Source organism: Ochlerotatus camptorhynchus, unplaced genomic scaffold, assembly GCF_037179485.1.
Source record: "Ochlerotatus camptorhynchus isolate MF236.1 unplaced genomic scaffold, CSIRO-AGI_Acam_v1.1 ptg000372l, whole genome shotgun sequence".
In the NCBI taxonomy this organism is placed as follows: Eukaryota; Metazoa; Arthropoda; class Insecta; order Diptera; family Culicidae; genus Ochlerotatus; species Ochlerotatus camptorhynchus.
This window is the reverse complement of record NW_027040860.1, coordinates 1,293,214-1,310,326: the sequence shown is the minus strand read 5'-3', so window position 1 is coordinate 1,310,326 and position 17,113 is coordinate 1,293,214. Positions and strand designations below refer to the sequence as shown.

The following is a 17,113-nucleotide window of genomic DNA, read 5'->3' as shown; positions in this document are numbered from 1 at the left end:
AATCAGTGTAGACCGTTTTACAATAGTTGCCTCTAGTGCTGTGTTTCACAATTTTGTCTTTGTTATACAAATTATAATATGTCTTGAAAACAAATTTAAAAAAAAACTACGAATAGCGGAAGTTACGCTAAGAATTAAAATATTGCTTTAATTTGGATTGTTTCATTGTAAGGTCAATGTCATCGCAGTGCTTATTGTATGTGTCGTGTGTAGTTTAAGAATAAGGGTCAGGCAGACAGACATAAATTCATCCAATTGGCTGATCAAGTTGTTAGAAGGAGATTATTACCTGTCCCAAGGAAATGAATAGGCAAATTTGTCCGTTTTTCCGTTTCTATCCGTTTTTGGATCTTCATACAGCGAATTGCTGTTGAAAATCAGAGGTTATTAAGCTTGATCAAGTTCAACAGTGAGGTGAGCTCACAGCAATCGGACTAGTTTCCGTGCTACAATGAGTGGTAGACCACTAACTTTATTTTTCCTTGGTTTTTTTTCGTTGATCTTGTTTTCCGTGAGCACCAATGCTATGTCACACCTGGACCCTACCTATTGACCCATCAACTCATGAACCGGGGACCAACGGCTTTACTTACGGAAGGCGTGATCAGAGATGTTATGCCTCAGAACATCCCGGTGGCGTCGACTAGGATTGAACCCAGGCCTGCTGGGGTGAGAAGTAATCACGCTCACCACTACACGACCGGTGCCGCTAAAGTAGACCACTATCATCATCATCAGTTCTAGTACACTAGCACCAGCACATCAGCACAGATTTTAACACCCCATAAAAGAGTACATTAGCCTTAAGTTTTCTCAAAGAAAAGAACACGATTTTAAAGTATAATGAGAGAGAGAGAGAAGGATTAGAAATTTCCATTTAATTCCACTATTTTATTTGCTTATCCTTGACAGATACGCGTATTTCGTCTACAATGTACAGACTTCTTCAGTGTCTTGTATTAATACTCGACTGAAGAAAAACATCGCATTTACCGAATATATATTAACACAGGTACATTCACTTAGAAACTAGGTATGTGTGTCCGTTTCTTTGATCCCTGTTGAGTGAAGTTGAATTACGGTGTTTGTTGATCTCGAGGCTCTCTGCAACATCTAATTTAATGGTGTAGATACGGTCCGTAAAATCGTGATGTCCTCCGTCGATAGTTGGTGGTCCTCTGTGAAGATGTGTTCTGCAACCTTTGATTTGAAATAATATGTTGGGCCTTTTTCCTCTTGCTTTTTGGCCTTATTAACTTCCGCTAAATCTAGTTGCTAAAGTTCTCTTGGTTTGTCCTACATATACTTTGTTACAATGATTACAGCCTATTTTACATACACCTGCTTTACCTAAAACATTAACTGGGTCTTTAGTGGATCCTAACAATGATTTCACCTGGTAATGTCTACTGGTGAAAACTAAATCTAATCCAAATTGTTTTAACTGTGGTCTTAGCGTACAAGCTATATCTTGATCAAATGGAACGGACACTCGTTTCCACGGTTCAGGTGCTGCGGTGAGGGTTGTAAATAATCTCCTTTGTAGAATTCTCACTTTTTTTTATCGATGATTGCCTGAATTGTGGTCTCCTTGTATCCGTTAAGTCTTACTGTTTCGAAGATGTACTGTAATTCCTTAACCTTTCCTGTATCCCTGAGTGGAAGAGTCTGCATTCAATGAATCATGTGGTGAAAGGCGGCCCTTTTCTGCTGGAACGAATGGTTGGTTGTTTCCTGTAAATTTCGTATTCAAGCGAGGAAGATGATGATGATTCCCTGATGAAGCCTAGTATACAAATCATGAAATTTCGCATGCGAAAAAGGTTGTGAAATAACGTGTGTGGAACATTTTCCAGTTTCCTTTTTTCGCAGTTTCCAGTTCATGTGAAACGAAATCGATCAGTTCACACCTCCGGTGAAGTGAAAATCTGACAGATACGCTCTCCCGAAACGTCAACTTTTCGCCTAGCTGCTGCTCTTTTCGCGAGCGCTGCATGCGCGAACACAGTTCAAAGCGAAGTGAAAAATTTTCCAATTGCGTTTTTTACGCAGGTAAAAAATTCAGTATTTTGTATGAGATTTTCGCTTCACTTCGATCTCTATACAGGCCTTGACTAGAAGATCGAGAAATGCGTCTTTTTCTACCTCGTGAGTGAATTTGATATCCTTGTAAATTCTGTTGATCTCATCTAAAATTTGTGGAAGAGCTCCCCGTTTAACTACGCTGAAGATATCGTCAACAAACCTCCACCAACGGTTATTAATAGTCCTTTGTCCTTCTGGATTGTCTCCAAGTTGGCCATGAAAAGTTCACACAAGAAGGGGGATAGGGGGTTTCCCATTGGAGCTCCTTTCGTCTGCTTGTAGAAGTTACCTCGGAAAGAGGAGTAGTTCTCTTCCATACAAAGGCGGGTCAGCTTAAGGTACGTCCGAACCTTGTTTCTCCATGCAGCATCCTCCTCATGATTTTAAAGAACAAAAAAAAAATAAAGCAGTGCTAACATTTCAAATGCTTTAGCCGTTTTTTTTTTCTCGCAAATAAAAACTTCTCCTTCCTCTCCCCAAATGTACACTGCTTGCTGTTAGAGGAAACAATCTTCTACCTGCTGATTTCAATAATTTTCATGTGTGATCTTTCATTCGCTAGAAATTGACGGTTGAAGCCATTATTTTTAAAACAATGACGCCCCTTTGAAATTTAGAAACTGAAATGAACTCCTTAAAGAGTACATGTTGAGTAGCTCGGTCGGTAAAGGCAAAGATAAAGCAAGACCATGGTGGAGGTAGCTGGGTTCGATTCTCAGTCCGATCTAGGGATTTTACCGGGCTAGATAATTGCTTCACTTTTATGGGTATGATTGTACTTGTCACACAATAATGGATATAGATTTTCAAGAAGCTCCGTTGGAGCGTCGTAGATTGAATCCACCTTCTTTGGGGGAATGATGTAAATGTTTTGCTGGCATTATGAACTATGGAGATCACCTGCAGAGTCCACAAATGGCCCCCATGATGGCTGATTTGCCCTATCACTTCAAGTTTTCCAGAGCACAAATCTCGGAGTTTCAGTTTAATTATTGTATGTTTCGTGAGATTCGATATTGGTGCTCGTAAATTCGGCGTGATTTAGAAGTTAAAAACACCTCCTTTTAGCGTTGGTTCAACCAGCATTAAGCTGTATAAATTTATTGCTATACGTTTAGTTTTTTTTCTTTGATTTGTTTTTTGTCGATTTACCGACACCAGGGAGGCAGCTCCCACATCTGGATTCTACATATCGACCCATCAACTCATGAACCGGGGACCAACGGCTTTACTTCCCTTCCGAAGGAAGGCGTGATCAGAGATGTTATGCCTCAGAACATCCCGGCGGCGCCGACTGGGATTGAACCCAGGCCTGATGATATGAGAGGCAATCACGCTTACCACTACACTACCGGCGCCGCTTATACGTTTAGTTCATAGATGAAGAATCTGTTAATTAAAGAACTTACATTTTAAGATATTTTTTAGACCTAAATTATGTATCATGTAGCAAACTCCCCTTCTCCATTCTACGATAGCTATAAACCTTAGGACAATTCAAACGTTCTGCAACATCATGAAAATCGTGTAGATTTTTTTGTAGATCTGCAAGCATACAATTAAAAGGTAAGCTCTCTAATAATCAACTGCATTTTTGTCGGCTTTACCGCCACAAACATATTCATGTTCACAGTCATAATTCTCCCACAGGATAACTTCTGCGATTGTTGCGACATTTCCAGCATGAATTTAAATATTTTTTTATCTTCCTTCGCCATGTTATGCCATGATATGTTGTAGATTTGATCGGTGAACACATCACTTTTGACATCGATCAGCGTCCCCAGCATGCACCACAGCAACAGTTGAAACGTTGACACGATAATGACCAAATATCCGGGGAACCACATATCCTGCATTAAGAGACAACATGGAATGGCTTTCCTGTAAATTTTAAATTTTAACATACTTACAATGTGAAGTACAAACAAAGTTATGATGATTTGGATAGCATTGCACGCGACTTCAACAAGCGTTTGAAAGGCGTACAGTTGTTCGAGATCAGAAATGAAATTCACCAATCGCTGCTGATATTGGATTATGTTGGTTAAACCCTCCCGTATCTTACCATTCAACTCCCCATCTCCATTTTTGGCTATCATCTCGTCCAAGTTCCGAACCTTCAGAACCAAAACATCGTACTGAATACATATGTTGAACGCCAAAGCGAAGTAGAAGTTCTGCGATGCGGTCAGTCCAGGGGGCGCCCAAAACATATAGCTAACCTGATATAGATAGTTCAGCTCATAGCCATCAGTCGTTTCGGGATTGATGAATGGAATCACGATGCCGAAGGGTAGAATCTTGTCCCCATTCCACAAATAAACTACCAACGGAAGTATCCCGGTCAGGGCAACTCCACCCATAAACATCACACTATAGAAAAGGACCGACCGTTTCAGTTGCCTGGTGTACTTGATGATAACCAACCGCTCACTTCCGTCAACGTAAGCTTCTCGGTAGACTTGTTTCATTTTCCATACTAAGTTGCATGCAGCGCTCGAATTAAACAATAAGATTCTCAGTCGTCCTACCCCAACTAACCAGTAGCAAATGGTAACCAAATCAAATGCAAAGTTGAACACATCATTTCTAAACAGGTACAAATCGGAAAACGAAACCACCATGAAGCACACGACCAAGCATATAGTAAAATAGGTTTGAGTATTGATTCGAAATTTGGGCGAGAAGCCATCGTATCCGAAAAGCTTCAGGATCAGATGCTGCCAGTGAAGAATTCGTTCGAAATTTTCCAGTGGGTTTTCGGAGGGTATCATTTTGCTAGGTCTGTTGTGCTGGATTTTTAGATTGGAACTGCTCTGGCGATGGGCCCAGGTGATGGGAATAGAACTCTTGATTCGTTGTGTATGTACAATCAGAATGTATAACGAGTTGAACGATGATAGATTACAGGATCAAAGAACCGATGATAAGTGGCTCTAATTGCAGCTTTAAATACCACCGTAATTGGCTTCAAACTGATTGAACTATCACTTCGTTAGAATACACAGGTATGTGTGTTTGATTGTAGTAATCAAATTGTCTAGGAAAATGGCATTCAGGGCATGCGAACATGCCACCATTCTTTAATCAAGCTAGCCATTCACTGCAATAGCTTTAATGAAGTCATTCTTACCAACCTATCTACCGAAGGCGATCTCCAGGGTTAAACTGCAATATGCCACTCGGGAGCCGAATCTATTTCGCTGTTCCAACCAATTTGCCCTTCCTTTCCGGATTCTGCATTCGTAAGCACAATAATAAAGCTAATACACACATACACCCTGACAGGACACCACACCCAAAAGTTGACGTGTTGCCTGCGAGTGCATGAAATCACGTCCCGGCAAAAATAGCACACCACACTGTGTTTGCGCAAGCAGCAGTGGAGCAGTTTGCTTTGCTAGCCCTGTCTGGCATGAAACACAAACAAAATTTCCCAAGTGCCACTAGTGCTACCATACTGCTTCCACCAACAACCACTGAATGTTTATATGAACCGTACATAAGTGGTGCGAAATGTGGGAAAGCAAATAATCCCAGAGGATATCACTCATTTTCAGTGAACGACGACTCCATTACCCGAAGGTTTCCATGGGTTTGCCCATCTCCGCCGTCGTCGTCGTCGTCGCTGTTAGCTTCTTGGGGGAAGTGTTTAGCCAACACGTACGTCCTGCCATACGATAGTGACGGGGTGCCCCATCCAGTCTCCGGAGATGAGCCGAATGAGCAATGCATCCTTGTCCAAGTGCGAGACGGTGCTTATTTATCATTTCAAGTCCGAGGACTGCTGATGCAACTGCATGGCTGCTGGGTTTGGAACGAAGATAATATTTCCCCGGGACACGACGGAACGGAAAACAGATTGCGCAGCATTTGGCTAGCCAGACTTGGCGTTCCGTTCGGGTACAAACAGATGGTATGGCCACCGCGGGGCTTCCGTTGTCGGTTTAATCAATGTCAAATTTCACTTCCGAACTGATAAATTACGAATTCTGACACTGGAGCTCATTTTTACGGCTGCAGTCACATGTGTTCTGATGTGAAGTACCATCAAAAAACTAGTCAGCAACAATCGTTACATAAATCACACTTTACGTTGACCTAACGTTCCAACAGCAGTAAAATCCATCATTCGTTACAACAGTAAAACATTCGAACATTTGTCGCCATAAAATTCCCCACCACTATCTGGGCAGCGACACACATTCTTCCCTGATTTCCCGACGCACGTGTGCAAGTCCGTAAATTATGGAAAAGCTCCTAATATCCCATCAATGTGATACATTACCGACACGTACACGTCCGCTCATTCATCCGTCCGTCGTCGCCGGCACGAGCATCCATTCAATGCATGTATGTAATCCAGTCGAACGATTTTCCGCTCCGTCCGCGTCCGGTACGTTTCCATAAATCATATTACTTTTTATTACCACTACCCTCTAATAAAATGAAATTTATCTCGTCAGCCCTCTGGTTTCCATTTCCGCCATCTCGGGCATTCGGTTGTCGTGAACTTTTCCATTTCCTTCACACATGGAAACCTCTAGAATAAAATTGTCACTTGCCGCGCACAAAACGACTAAGCCCGGTAACAAGCATTTGCACATGAGTGTCCTACCTACAAATGTTACGATTGTTTTTCTGTCATACCTACGCATTTTCGAGGACAGGTTTCTCCTACATATTCGGTTCAATATTGCGACGACCGAAACAGCTGAATGAACTCAACCGTGAAGGAAAATATGATAAGATGTTAACAAAATAGCACCTATCATTCGAACCGTAGCCGTTTACTTTGCCTTGCCTTTTTCCAGCAGCTCGGTCTGCTCGATCCTGGACATTTATGTGGGGGGGGGGGGGGGTTCCCTTGATTTAAGATGTAAATTTAAAACTTTAAGGTTCTCGAACAATGATGCCACATCTTTGGCCCTATTACGTCCCCACTGGGATTTTACTCTGGATCTCAACTTAGTGCTCTTTGAGCACTTCCACACCACAGCTGATAGCAATTGAACGATTTCTAAGCCTGTTCCATTTTGTTTTTGCATTATTGTGTGGCATGTACAATTATACCCAGGAGTGTGAAGCAATTATGCAACCCGGGAAAATCTCTAAACCGGACTGGGAATCGAATCCGGCTACCTTCACCATGGTCTTGCTTTATCTTCGCCTGAACCGTCTGAGCTACTCTACACGTTCTCTTTTAGGAGTTCATTTCAGTTTCTATCTTTCAAAGAGGCGTAATTGTTTTAAAAACAATGGCTTTAACCGTCAATTTCTCGCGAATGAAAGCTCATACATGAAAATTATTGATACCAAAAGGTAGAGGAAAGTTTCCTGTACCAGCAAGCAGTGCCCATTTAGGGGGAGGGGGAAGATGAGCTTTTCTTTGCGAAAAAAAAAACGACTAAAGCATTTGATCCGCTAAAGCTGTGGGCTCTCTTCACTGTTGAACTTGATCAAGCTTAATAACCTCTGATTGTCATCAGCAAATCGCTGTATGAAGATCCAAAAACGAATGGATGGATTGATAGAACATTTGCCTATTCATTTCATTGGGACAGCCAATTGGTCTGAAAACAAGCCATCTAACAGGAAGATGCCCCAATGGGGGAGAAGAGCCCACCCTTTATCCACGGAATGTTAGCAACAGGGAGTTGACATCTTCACTCTCCTCATACAAATCGCTTCCATTGGTGCCCTCGCGGTCCCTCATCATCCAGAATTTTTGATGTATAGTAATTGTCGCGGACAACGCGATGGTCCGAGATACCACTGCACAAGCGACAAAGAACAAACAGAAATCCAAACCTATTGTACCCACACGCCGCACATAATTGTATTTCGTTCTACACTCCACACAGCAGCAAAAAAACAAGCATCTACATCACCTAGGAATATCCTCCCGGCTCGATCACTCTCGATCGAGTCGGTAGGTATAAAAGTACCGGCACCAAATTTCACCACATCCAGTACAAAACAAACCATTATACGAATCACTTTATCCCGTTCAATATACAATTATTTCTAGAGCCGCGAGTTCATTTCTTTTCTCCTGACCGAAGCCAACCACAAGCCAATAAATCAGTCTTTTTCAAGACTAAAAGAGTTTGAACTTTCTGAATTTAACCCTGAACCAGTGACCATTTCCGGATAGTTTGCTCAGCCGTTGCCAGGCGTTGGAGCTCATCGAAGAGGATTCCCAGTGCGTGGACATCTTTTTGGTCCTTCGAAGCGGATAATTGTTCCGTTCGAAGTGGAATCAACTTCACACGTGCCGTCGCTTTGTTGCGACCTCACCGCTGCTGCTGCAGCATCATCACCGTTGTTCATTGTGAGCAATACAATCGATCGCCGATCGGACGGTGCACCTTTTCTGTGGTTTGGTCTGGAGGAGAAGATTTGGACTCTCGTCGCTTTGTCCGTGTACGCGATTGCCGAAAGTAGTATATCGCGTGTGTAAAGAACAATTATCGGAGATCGGAGACTGTGAAAACTCCGTAAAACCTAGAAAAGTGGACAATAAAAGAAAGCGCATTTGAACGCGCAAGTGCGTTAGTGGTTGGATTCGTTTCGTGGGTTTGATCGACAAAACCCACACCTCAACTGCTGCCGTTTCCAGGTTTGGGCGACAGAACCTGTGCCATCACGTTTCCAGGTTTGGGCGTCAGAACCTGTGCCATCCTCGTTTCCAGGTTTGGGCGTCAGAACCTGCGCCATCGATTGTGAGTTGGGTGCTTGGGTTGGCGTGTCGACTGGTGAGTACGCTACTAGAGTAAGCAAGTTTTTCGGATTTTTGATTGGAGGAGTGGACTGGCATCGATTTTTAAGAATCTGGCTTGGGTTGTGGTGGTAATTGGTGGTCTGTCTTTCACGTGACGATCTCAGCAGGCGATATGACGTCGCTTCGGGAACGGTCAAAGGCAGTGAGCGTCATTACGGACGCAATACAGACCATCGAGAACTTCGTCAATACTTACGATGCCGAGGTCGATCGAGACAAGATCGACTCTAGATTGAGTAGGCTAGATTTATTATATGATCGATTTACTAACGCTTCAATTGAGTTGGAATTGCTAATGGATGAAAAATCCGAAACAAAGGCTACGTTTATGAAGAGCCGCAATGAAATGGAGGACAAGTACTACAAGTTGCATGACTTCCTCACCGCAAATAAAGTGAACCGCCATGTTGCTGCTAATGCCTCTCAGGTTTCTACATCTGTAGTGCGCTTGCCAAAAATTGATTTGCCAACTTTTGATGGCGAGATAGACAATTGGATCCCATTTTATGATGCTTATCGCAGCTTAATCCACAACAATAAGGGTTTGGCTGCTGTAGATAAATTCCATTACTTAATGGCAGCACTCAAGGAACCCGTCAAGCAACTCCTTGATACGACTAGCATTACGGGAGATAATTACAGGATCGCTTGGGATTTACTGGTCAGTCGCTTCGATAACAAGCGCCTGCTAATTAAAAACCATATTAGCTCTCTTTTCGCTATTGAGCCTGTGAAAAAGGAATCTTCTGCTACCATATTGTGCCTGGCTGACCAATTCGAACGCCATGTAAAAATCCTAACAACGTTGGGGGAGCAGACAGAGCAATGGAGCTCCCTGCTCGTGCACATGGTGTGCAGTCGCTTGAATCAAAGCACTTTGAGGGAATGGGAACGGTCAACAGGTAACGATAAAGAGAAGGTTTCTACGTATGACGAGCTGATTACCTTTTTGAAAGATCAAGCTCGGATCTTGATGTCCTTGAACAGTGGAACCCTGGTACCCTCCCCTCTAAAAGATAAACCCCGTTTCTCTGTTGCTCACACTGCATCCGTTGCAAAATCATACTCACCAAAATCCTTCAGCTGTATCGTGTGCAACCAACCGCATCGGATTTACGATTGCGAGGTGTTCAAACGGATGTCAATCGAACAGAAGCAAGACACCATCCGCAAGAAGAAGCTATGCTGGAATTGCTTATCATCGAGTCATCTCAGCCGTGACTGCTCCTCCAAACCCTGTCGGAAGTGCAACGAAAAACACCACACACTTTTGCATTCTTCCTCCCCCAACGATCGTTACACCCAACCCCAAGTCAAACCACCTACTGGAAATCTAAAATCCACCACCTACACCGGAAGCGGAGCCGTTGTTCCGGCATCGTTGTCCACTCCAATTCCACCATCACCACTCACCTCGTCTGCCACCCACCAACCTCTCACCAACGCATTAGCTGCAGCAAGCTCTTCCACCACCACCTACTCAACTGTTCTGTTATCCACCGCCGTGGTAAAGGTCCACGGCCTGTCGGGGAGATCTACATTTGTTCGAACCCTGTTGGACTCCTGCTCCGAGTCAAACTTCATCACCGAAAGAATCGTTCAGCTTTTGGGATTGAACCGACGAAAGCAAGCTGCAATTATCGCTGGAATGGGTGGCTCTACTGTCAGCAGTACTTACTGCACCGTAGCAGATTTCAGTTCTGTTAATTCCACCTACTCTAACACACTGACGTTCAGGATCCTCTCCAAGATCACCAACGATCTGCCCTCTCGGGCAATCGACATTTCGCAATGGAACCTCCCTCCTGAGGTAATCTTGGCAGACCCAGATTTTGCTTCGCCGCAAAGGATCGATATGGTTATCGGTGCTCAACTGTTCTTCAGCCTTCTGCAGGAAGGACAGATCCCAGTAAATGCTGGTCCTTCTGAACACCAGCCTATTCTCCAACGTACCGTGCTCGGATGGGTAGTAAGTGGACCTGTTTCCATCGATACCGCTACCCAAGGACCTGAGCGAGTCGCTCTGTTGTGTACCACCGATGACTTGGACCAACAACTGACTCGATTCTGGGAAGTCGAGAGTTGCCCTCAAAGCCGTGGACTGTCTAAGGAAGAATTAGCTTGCGAGATGTACTTTTCCGAAACCACCACCCGCGACGAATCAGGCCGATTCGTTGTACGCCTGCCGAAGAAAGAGCACGTCTTGAGTCAACTTGGTGATTCCGAGATCGGTGCCCTTCGCAGATTTCAATGGATGCAACGGCGACTCAGCAAGAACCCCGATTTGAAGGCCCAGTATGTAGACTTCATGGCAGAGTACATAGAACTTGGCCATATGGTTCCCGTAGACCCATTACAAGACAAAACCCATACCTGCTCGTTCTATCTTCCCCATCACGCCGTGCTCAAGCCGAGCAGCACTACCACTAAGTGCAGAGTGGTTTTCGATGGGTCCAGCAAGTCTTCTACGGGAATCTCTCTCAATGACTGCCTCATGGTGGGGCCGACTGTTCAGGACACATTATACGCTATCGTCATCAGATTCTGCATGTACGAGGTGGCTTTAGTTGCAGATGTAACCAAGATGTATCGCCAGATGTGGGTACATCCTGACGATAGGCGTCTTCAGCTCGTGTACTGGCAAAGCAGGACTGATTCACACGTCCATCCCTACGAGCTGACCACGGTAACATACGGCACCGCATGTGCGCCGTATCTAGCTACTCGGTGTCTACAGCAATTGTCCTATGATCACTCGGTGAGCGAAACCGATACTGCAGCACGAATCGGTAAGGATTTCTACGTGGACGATTTCCTCAGCGGTGCTGACACTGTGGAAGAAGCAACTCAGCTGCGTTCTGGAGTGCAGAGCATCCTCGCGTCCGCAGGGTTCGAACTTCGAAAGTGGTCGTCGAATTCGTCCGAAGTGTTGTCACACATCCCGGACAACCTGAAGGATGATAGGCCAATTGTCGCAGTTGATGACATCCAAGGCTCCGTCAGCACACTCGGTCTGCTGTGGCACCCTGAATCGGATACCTTCCGGTTCAAAGTTCCTGAGCGATTCTCTGATAATCCGATCACGAAACGAATCGTGGTCTCCGAGATGTCCAAACTCTTCGACCCATTGGGTATCTTGGGTCCGGTGATCATCACAGCCAAAGTGTTTGTCCAACAACTTTGGAAGTTGAAACTAAGCTGGGACGAAGAGCTTTCCAATGCACTCTGTACCGTGTGGGAAGACTACAGACTTGGTCTGGCTGCTCTAGGAACATTTTCCATCTCTCGTTTGGTCAAAGCTCCAGGCGCCGGAGACAACGTGCAACTTCATGGGTTTTGCGATGCATCCCAAAATGCTTACGGAGCTTGCATCTACTTGAGAAGTGTCGGAAGAAGTGGTGTCGTCACAACCCGTCTCCTAACCGCCAAATCCCGAGTATCTCCTATCCAAACCTTATCAATTCCCCGGCTAGAGCTCTGCTCTGCTGTCCTCCTCAGCCAACTGTACCAAACTGTTATGTTAAGCCTCAACATAAATGCTAATGCTTATTTTTGGTCTGACTCTTCAATCACTCTCCATTGGCTGTACAACCCACCGTCCAACTACAACACTTTCGTGGCAAATCGTGTCGCGGAGGTGCAGCGACTCACTGAAGGAGGCACTTGGAATCACGTCGCCGGTCTGGAGAACCCGGCCGATCTCATCTCGAGGGGTGTCGATCCCTGCGAGCTCGTCAACAACGCACTATGGTGGAAGGGTCCACCGTGGTTAACGTCCGATCCAGCGGAGTGGCCAAGTATGTTTCCAGTCCAAGACGCCTGTGAATTTCCTCCCGAAGTTCTCGAGGTGAAGCTTCGTACGCTTGCAGCCGTCACTCGATCCACCGAAGCTCCCGACCGCACACTGTTCACCCGCTACTCGTCACTAACGAGACTCACCCGCATCGCTGCATATTGCCGCAGATTTGTGCGGTACTGTCGGGCCAATCTCGCTGGATTCCACCTACAAGCTATTCCATACCTTACCTCAGCAGAACTCCTTCAAGCACAAGAAGGCCTTGTGAAAGTTGTGCAAAATGAGTGCTTCAGCCAAGAAATCGCTATGCTTCAGGCCAGATGCGAAGCGGATCTCAAGAAATCCCCATTACGTACCTTGAATCCCTTCATCCACGATGATGTACTTCTGGTCGGTGGCCGGCTGAACCACTCTTCATATTCGTTCACGCGCAAGCATCCAATGCTTTTGCCTGCAGCGCATCCGTTCACTTCACTGCTCGTTGATTCGGTGCACAAGCAGCTTCTCCACGCTGGACCGCGTGCGATGATCGCACACATCCGTGAACAATATTGGCCATTAAACCTCCGTAACCTGGCACGGAGACACGTCAAATCCTGCTTGCGTTGTTACCGCACACGACCACAAGCAGAACACCAGCTGATGGGCCAACTTCCGAAAGTTCGCATCACTCCGGCCCGTGCGTTCCTCAACACGGGCGTTGACTTCTGTGGTCCCGTTTGGCTGAAGGTACCAGTACGTCGAACGAAACCAGCTCCACCGATCCGAGCATACGTCGCTGTATTCGTATGTATGGCTACGAAGGCCGTACACCTCGAATTGGTTGGCGATCTCAGCTCCGAAGCCTTCATCGCAACGTTGAAACGGTTCGTTGCACGGCGAGGCAAGCCAATCGCCCTGTTCTGTGACAATGCCACCAACTTCAAGGGCGCAGACAGGGAACTCCGAGACCTCTGCAAGCAACTCAACGACCAACAACTACGACTGAAGATAGCATCGTTCTGCGCTGAATCATCCATCCAGTTCAACTTCATCCCCGCGAACGCTCCGACATTCGGCGGCCTTTGGGAGGCCGCAGTCAAGGCTTTCAAGCATCACTTTCGGCGAGTCGTCGGCTTGGAATCCCTGTCAAGCGATGTAATGTGTACCATCCTCTGCCAGATAGAGAGCTGTCTCAACTCTCGGCCACTGACCGCCCTATCTGAAGACCCAAGTGACACGGAAGCTCTCACACCGGGACACTTTCTGGTCGGATCAGCTCTCCAATCAATCCCGAAGCCCGACTTTGCCCAAGTTCCCAACAACCGGCTTTCGCTTTGGCAGGAGGTGCAGCGCAGAACCCAAACCTTTTGGAAACTCTGGTCGGCGGACTACCTTCATCAACTACAGCAGCGTTCGAAACACTACTACCGGCAGCCGAATGTTCTGGTCGGCAAGCTGGTACTCCTGAAGGACGACAACCTACCACCGCTCAGGTGGAGCATGGGTCGAATCGAAACCGTCCATCCCGGTGCGGATGGCCTCGTCCGTGTGGTGACCGTCAGACTGGCATCCGGCGCAGTCTTTGACCGACCGATCGTGAAGATCTGCCTGCTTCCCATCGACGATGACGCAAGATCCACCTCCACTTCCGGCGAAGTGCCTGGTGACCCTGACGACAATGCAGCGCCCGCTGCCAACCCAGATGATTGATTGTGAAGTATTAGTTAAGAAGTGAATTTATTGTTAAATTTAATGAAACACATTTTTCATGGTGGCCGGTATGTCGCGGACAACGCGATGGTCCGAGATACCACTGCACAAGCGACAAAGAACAAACAGAAATCCAAACCTATTGTACCCACACGCCGCACATAATTGTATTTCGTTCTACACTCCACACAGCAGCAAAAAAACAAGCATCTACATCACCTAGGAATATCCTCCCGGCTCGATCACTCTCGATCGAGTCGGTAGGTATAAAAGTACCGGCACCAAATTTCACCACATCCAGTACAAAACAAACCATTATACGAATCACTTTATCCCGTTCAATATACAATTATTTCTAGAGCCGCGAGTTCATTTCTTTTCTCCTGACCGAAGCCAACCACAAGCCAATAAATCAGTCTTTTTCAAGACTAAAAGAGTTTGAACTTTCTGAATTTAACCCTGAACCAGTGACCATTTCCGGATAGTTTGCTCAGCCGTTGCCAGGCGTTGGAGCTCATCGAAGAGGATTCCCAGTGCGTGGACAGTAATATTTAATAAAATCATCCGATAATCAGAAGCATAACGTCTAGAAAAATATGATTTGATATGAAATTTATGATTTTGTGACAAGCAATGTAACAAGGACTAAGATGTGTTCCATAACTGAAAAATGCTATTCCCCAAATTGAAAGTAGTCAGGACTAGGAATCGGTGGTAGATCTTAAACCCCGTAACGTACCACGAAAAGGAGATCCACCCACGTTACGGGGCAGCTAGGACCGTTAGTTTATAATTACTTCCGGAGTACCAGGGTCCGATCCTGGATGGTGGCTACTGTCCTCAGATTTATGTTTTGTTTGCATTATGATATTCACCTCAGTTGAACATGCATGTTCTTACGTACCGCAGGATATAGTAGCTTCGAATATATCATTTCCAGTCATAATCCAGAATTTACGGAACCAGATACTGGAGGCATTGGAACAGATGGAACATGTGACAATGAAATTATCTGAAATAATCGTTCATGGCCATATCCTATGATTTGATATGCAGTATGATTCATTTGCCTCAAATATGACTGTGACCTAAAGAAGTGGGCTTCAGGATCACAGGAACCGATGTCAATATGGCCATGTGTCACAGGGTTCATCTCAAACTGTTTTCATTAGGCATATCTACTTGTTTGTCGTGATTGGCACCACCACATGATATGGTTTATGGTTATGTGTCACTTCATAAATATGATTATACCATACCTTATCGTATTGCGGAATCTATGAAATGGAATTCCGGAATCCCGGAACCGATGCCAATGTGACCATATGCCAAAGGAATTACCACAAATAATCTTTATTGACCTTATCTTATCATGCTAACATGATTTGTTATGCAACATGATTATTATACCGCGAATGTTACTGTGGGGTATAAAACCGGATTCCACGGATTTTCCGGAACCGATGCCAATGTGTCCATATGTCATCAGATACACTACAACCTGATTTCAGTGATCATAGCTTGTCATTTTGGCATAATATGATATCATAACCTCAATGAAATTATATTCCAACAAACCGTTTGCCGGAATTCACAGATCCGCATTCCGGAACCGATGCCAAACTGTCCAACATCATCTCAAATCATCTTCATTCACTTGATTCCACCTATTTGACATGATTTGACATGCCACAAGATATTTTTGCCTGAGATATTACTATGTCCTACAGAATCGATTTCCGGGACTCCGCCCAAGCAACACGGCTTGTCATAATGAAGTTGAAAATACTTTTCAATGACTTACGTATAGAATCAATAATACTTTAATTTACATCATAAAAACCAGCGGCAAAAAATTAAAAAAAATTGAGCATGGGATTCGAACACTGGCCCTTGGCGTGAAAGACTTGCTACTTCCTAACTAGACCAACTCCGCTTGATAAAAGTTTTATAATAAGTATCTATCATGTTCTTGCCAATGGCATGAAAATTATATTCTTGTGCTTCGATCCGTCATAAAGAAGTTTTGTAAGCTGCAATGCGTACATTTAATTGCCAAAGTATTTTCAATAACTTTTAAGACATCCTGCACCTTTTCAGTTGCATTAATTTTTTTTTTGTTTATTAATTTATTTGATAAGGCTCAACCGATATAACTTTACAGAGCCGAGGATTCTTGGTCACTATACAATACATCTTAAAACTATAGTCAAAAGGTACAACACAATAAACACTTTATCTTCCACTATCCAAAAAGCCTCCTCCATCAGAACTAGAGCCACTTCCAGTAGTTTCATTGTATGGCAAATTGTTGTACGCCAACGAGGGTCAGAGCGCGTCCATTGCAACAATGGACGCAAAACGTGGTCAGAACTCACACACTCATCACGAAACGGTTGCTTCCCAAAGTCGACGACGCATCGACCGAAAGAACTGCTGATGAAGAACAATGAGGAGGACCACACAATGGTTGCTGCCGAGAAAACAGACGATCGCGTGACACACATCGAAAGTGGTCTGTTTCTGTCGACAGCCGAGTGAACACTGGGCATTAATTTATGAGATGTCATAAAAGAGTGTTTTCAACTCTCTTTATAACAAACCTCCGAAAACCTCATAAGAAACTGTCAATCACTGCGTGAAGTGACAGTCCGGCCCACGTCCACGTAAATCTGGAAACTGCAGAATCTCTTCAAGAGTTTTATAAATTCAACCAAGATTGATTTTGCATACGTCAAGTTTTATAGCGGTAT

General features: G+C 44.8%; 4 protein-coding genes across 4 annotated transcripts in view; 3 read left to right on the top strand and 1 right to left on the bottom strand.

Moving 5' to 3' along the window:
• Nucleotides 1-17,113, top strand: part of LOC135710239 (neural-cadherin-like) — a 1,396,020-nt gene that overhangs the window by 135,053 nt on the left and 1,243,854 nt on the right. The gene's annotated exons all lie outside the window — the stretch shown is intronic.
• Nucleotides 3,583-4,559, bottom strand: LOC135710231 (putative odorant receptor 83c). Its single transcript, XM_065232746.1, has 3 exons — nucleotides 3,999-4,559; nucleotides 3,693-3,938; nucleotides 3,583-3,630 (listed from the first exon to the last, which is right to left on the bottom strand). The coding sequence occupies exons 1-3, from the start codon at nucleotides 4,557-4,559 to the stop codon at nucleotides 3,583-3,585; spliced, it is 855 nt and encodes a 284-aa protein (XP_065088818.1).
• On the top strand, nucleotides 9,758-12,141 carry LOC135710230 (uncharacterized). The gene is made up of 3 exons (XM_065232745.1): nucleotides 9,758-9,774; nucleotides 9,956-12,003; nucleotides 12,071-12,141. Exons 1-3 carry the CDS (start codon nucleotides 9,758-9,760, stop codon nucleotides 12,139-12,141), a joined length of 2,136 nt encoding a protein of 711 aa, XP_065088817.1.
• LOC135710229 (uncharacterized) lies at nucleotides 12,166-14,360 on the top strand. Its single transcript, XM_065232744.1, has one exon. It carries the CDS (start codon nucleotides 12,390-12,392, stop codon nucleotides 14,358-14,360), a length of 1,971 nt encoding a protein of 656 aa, XP_065088816.1. The 5' UTR covers nucleotides 12,166-12,389.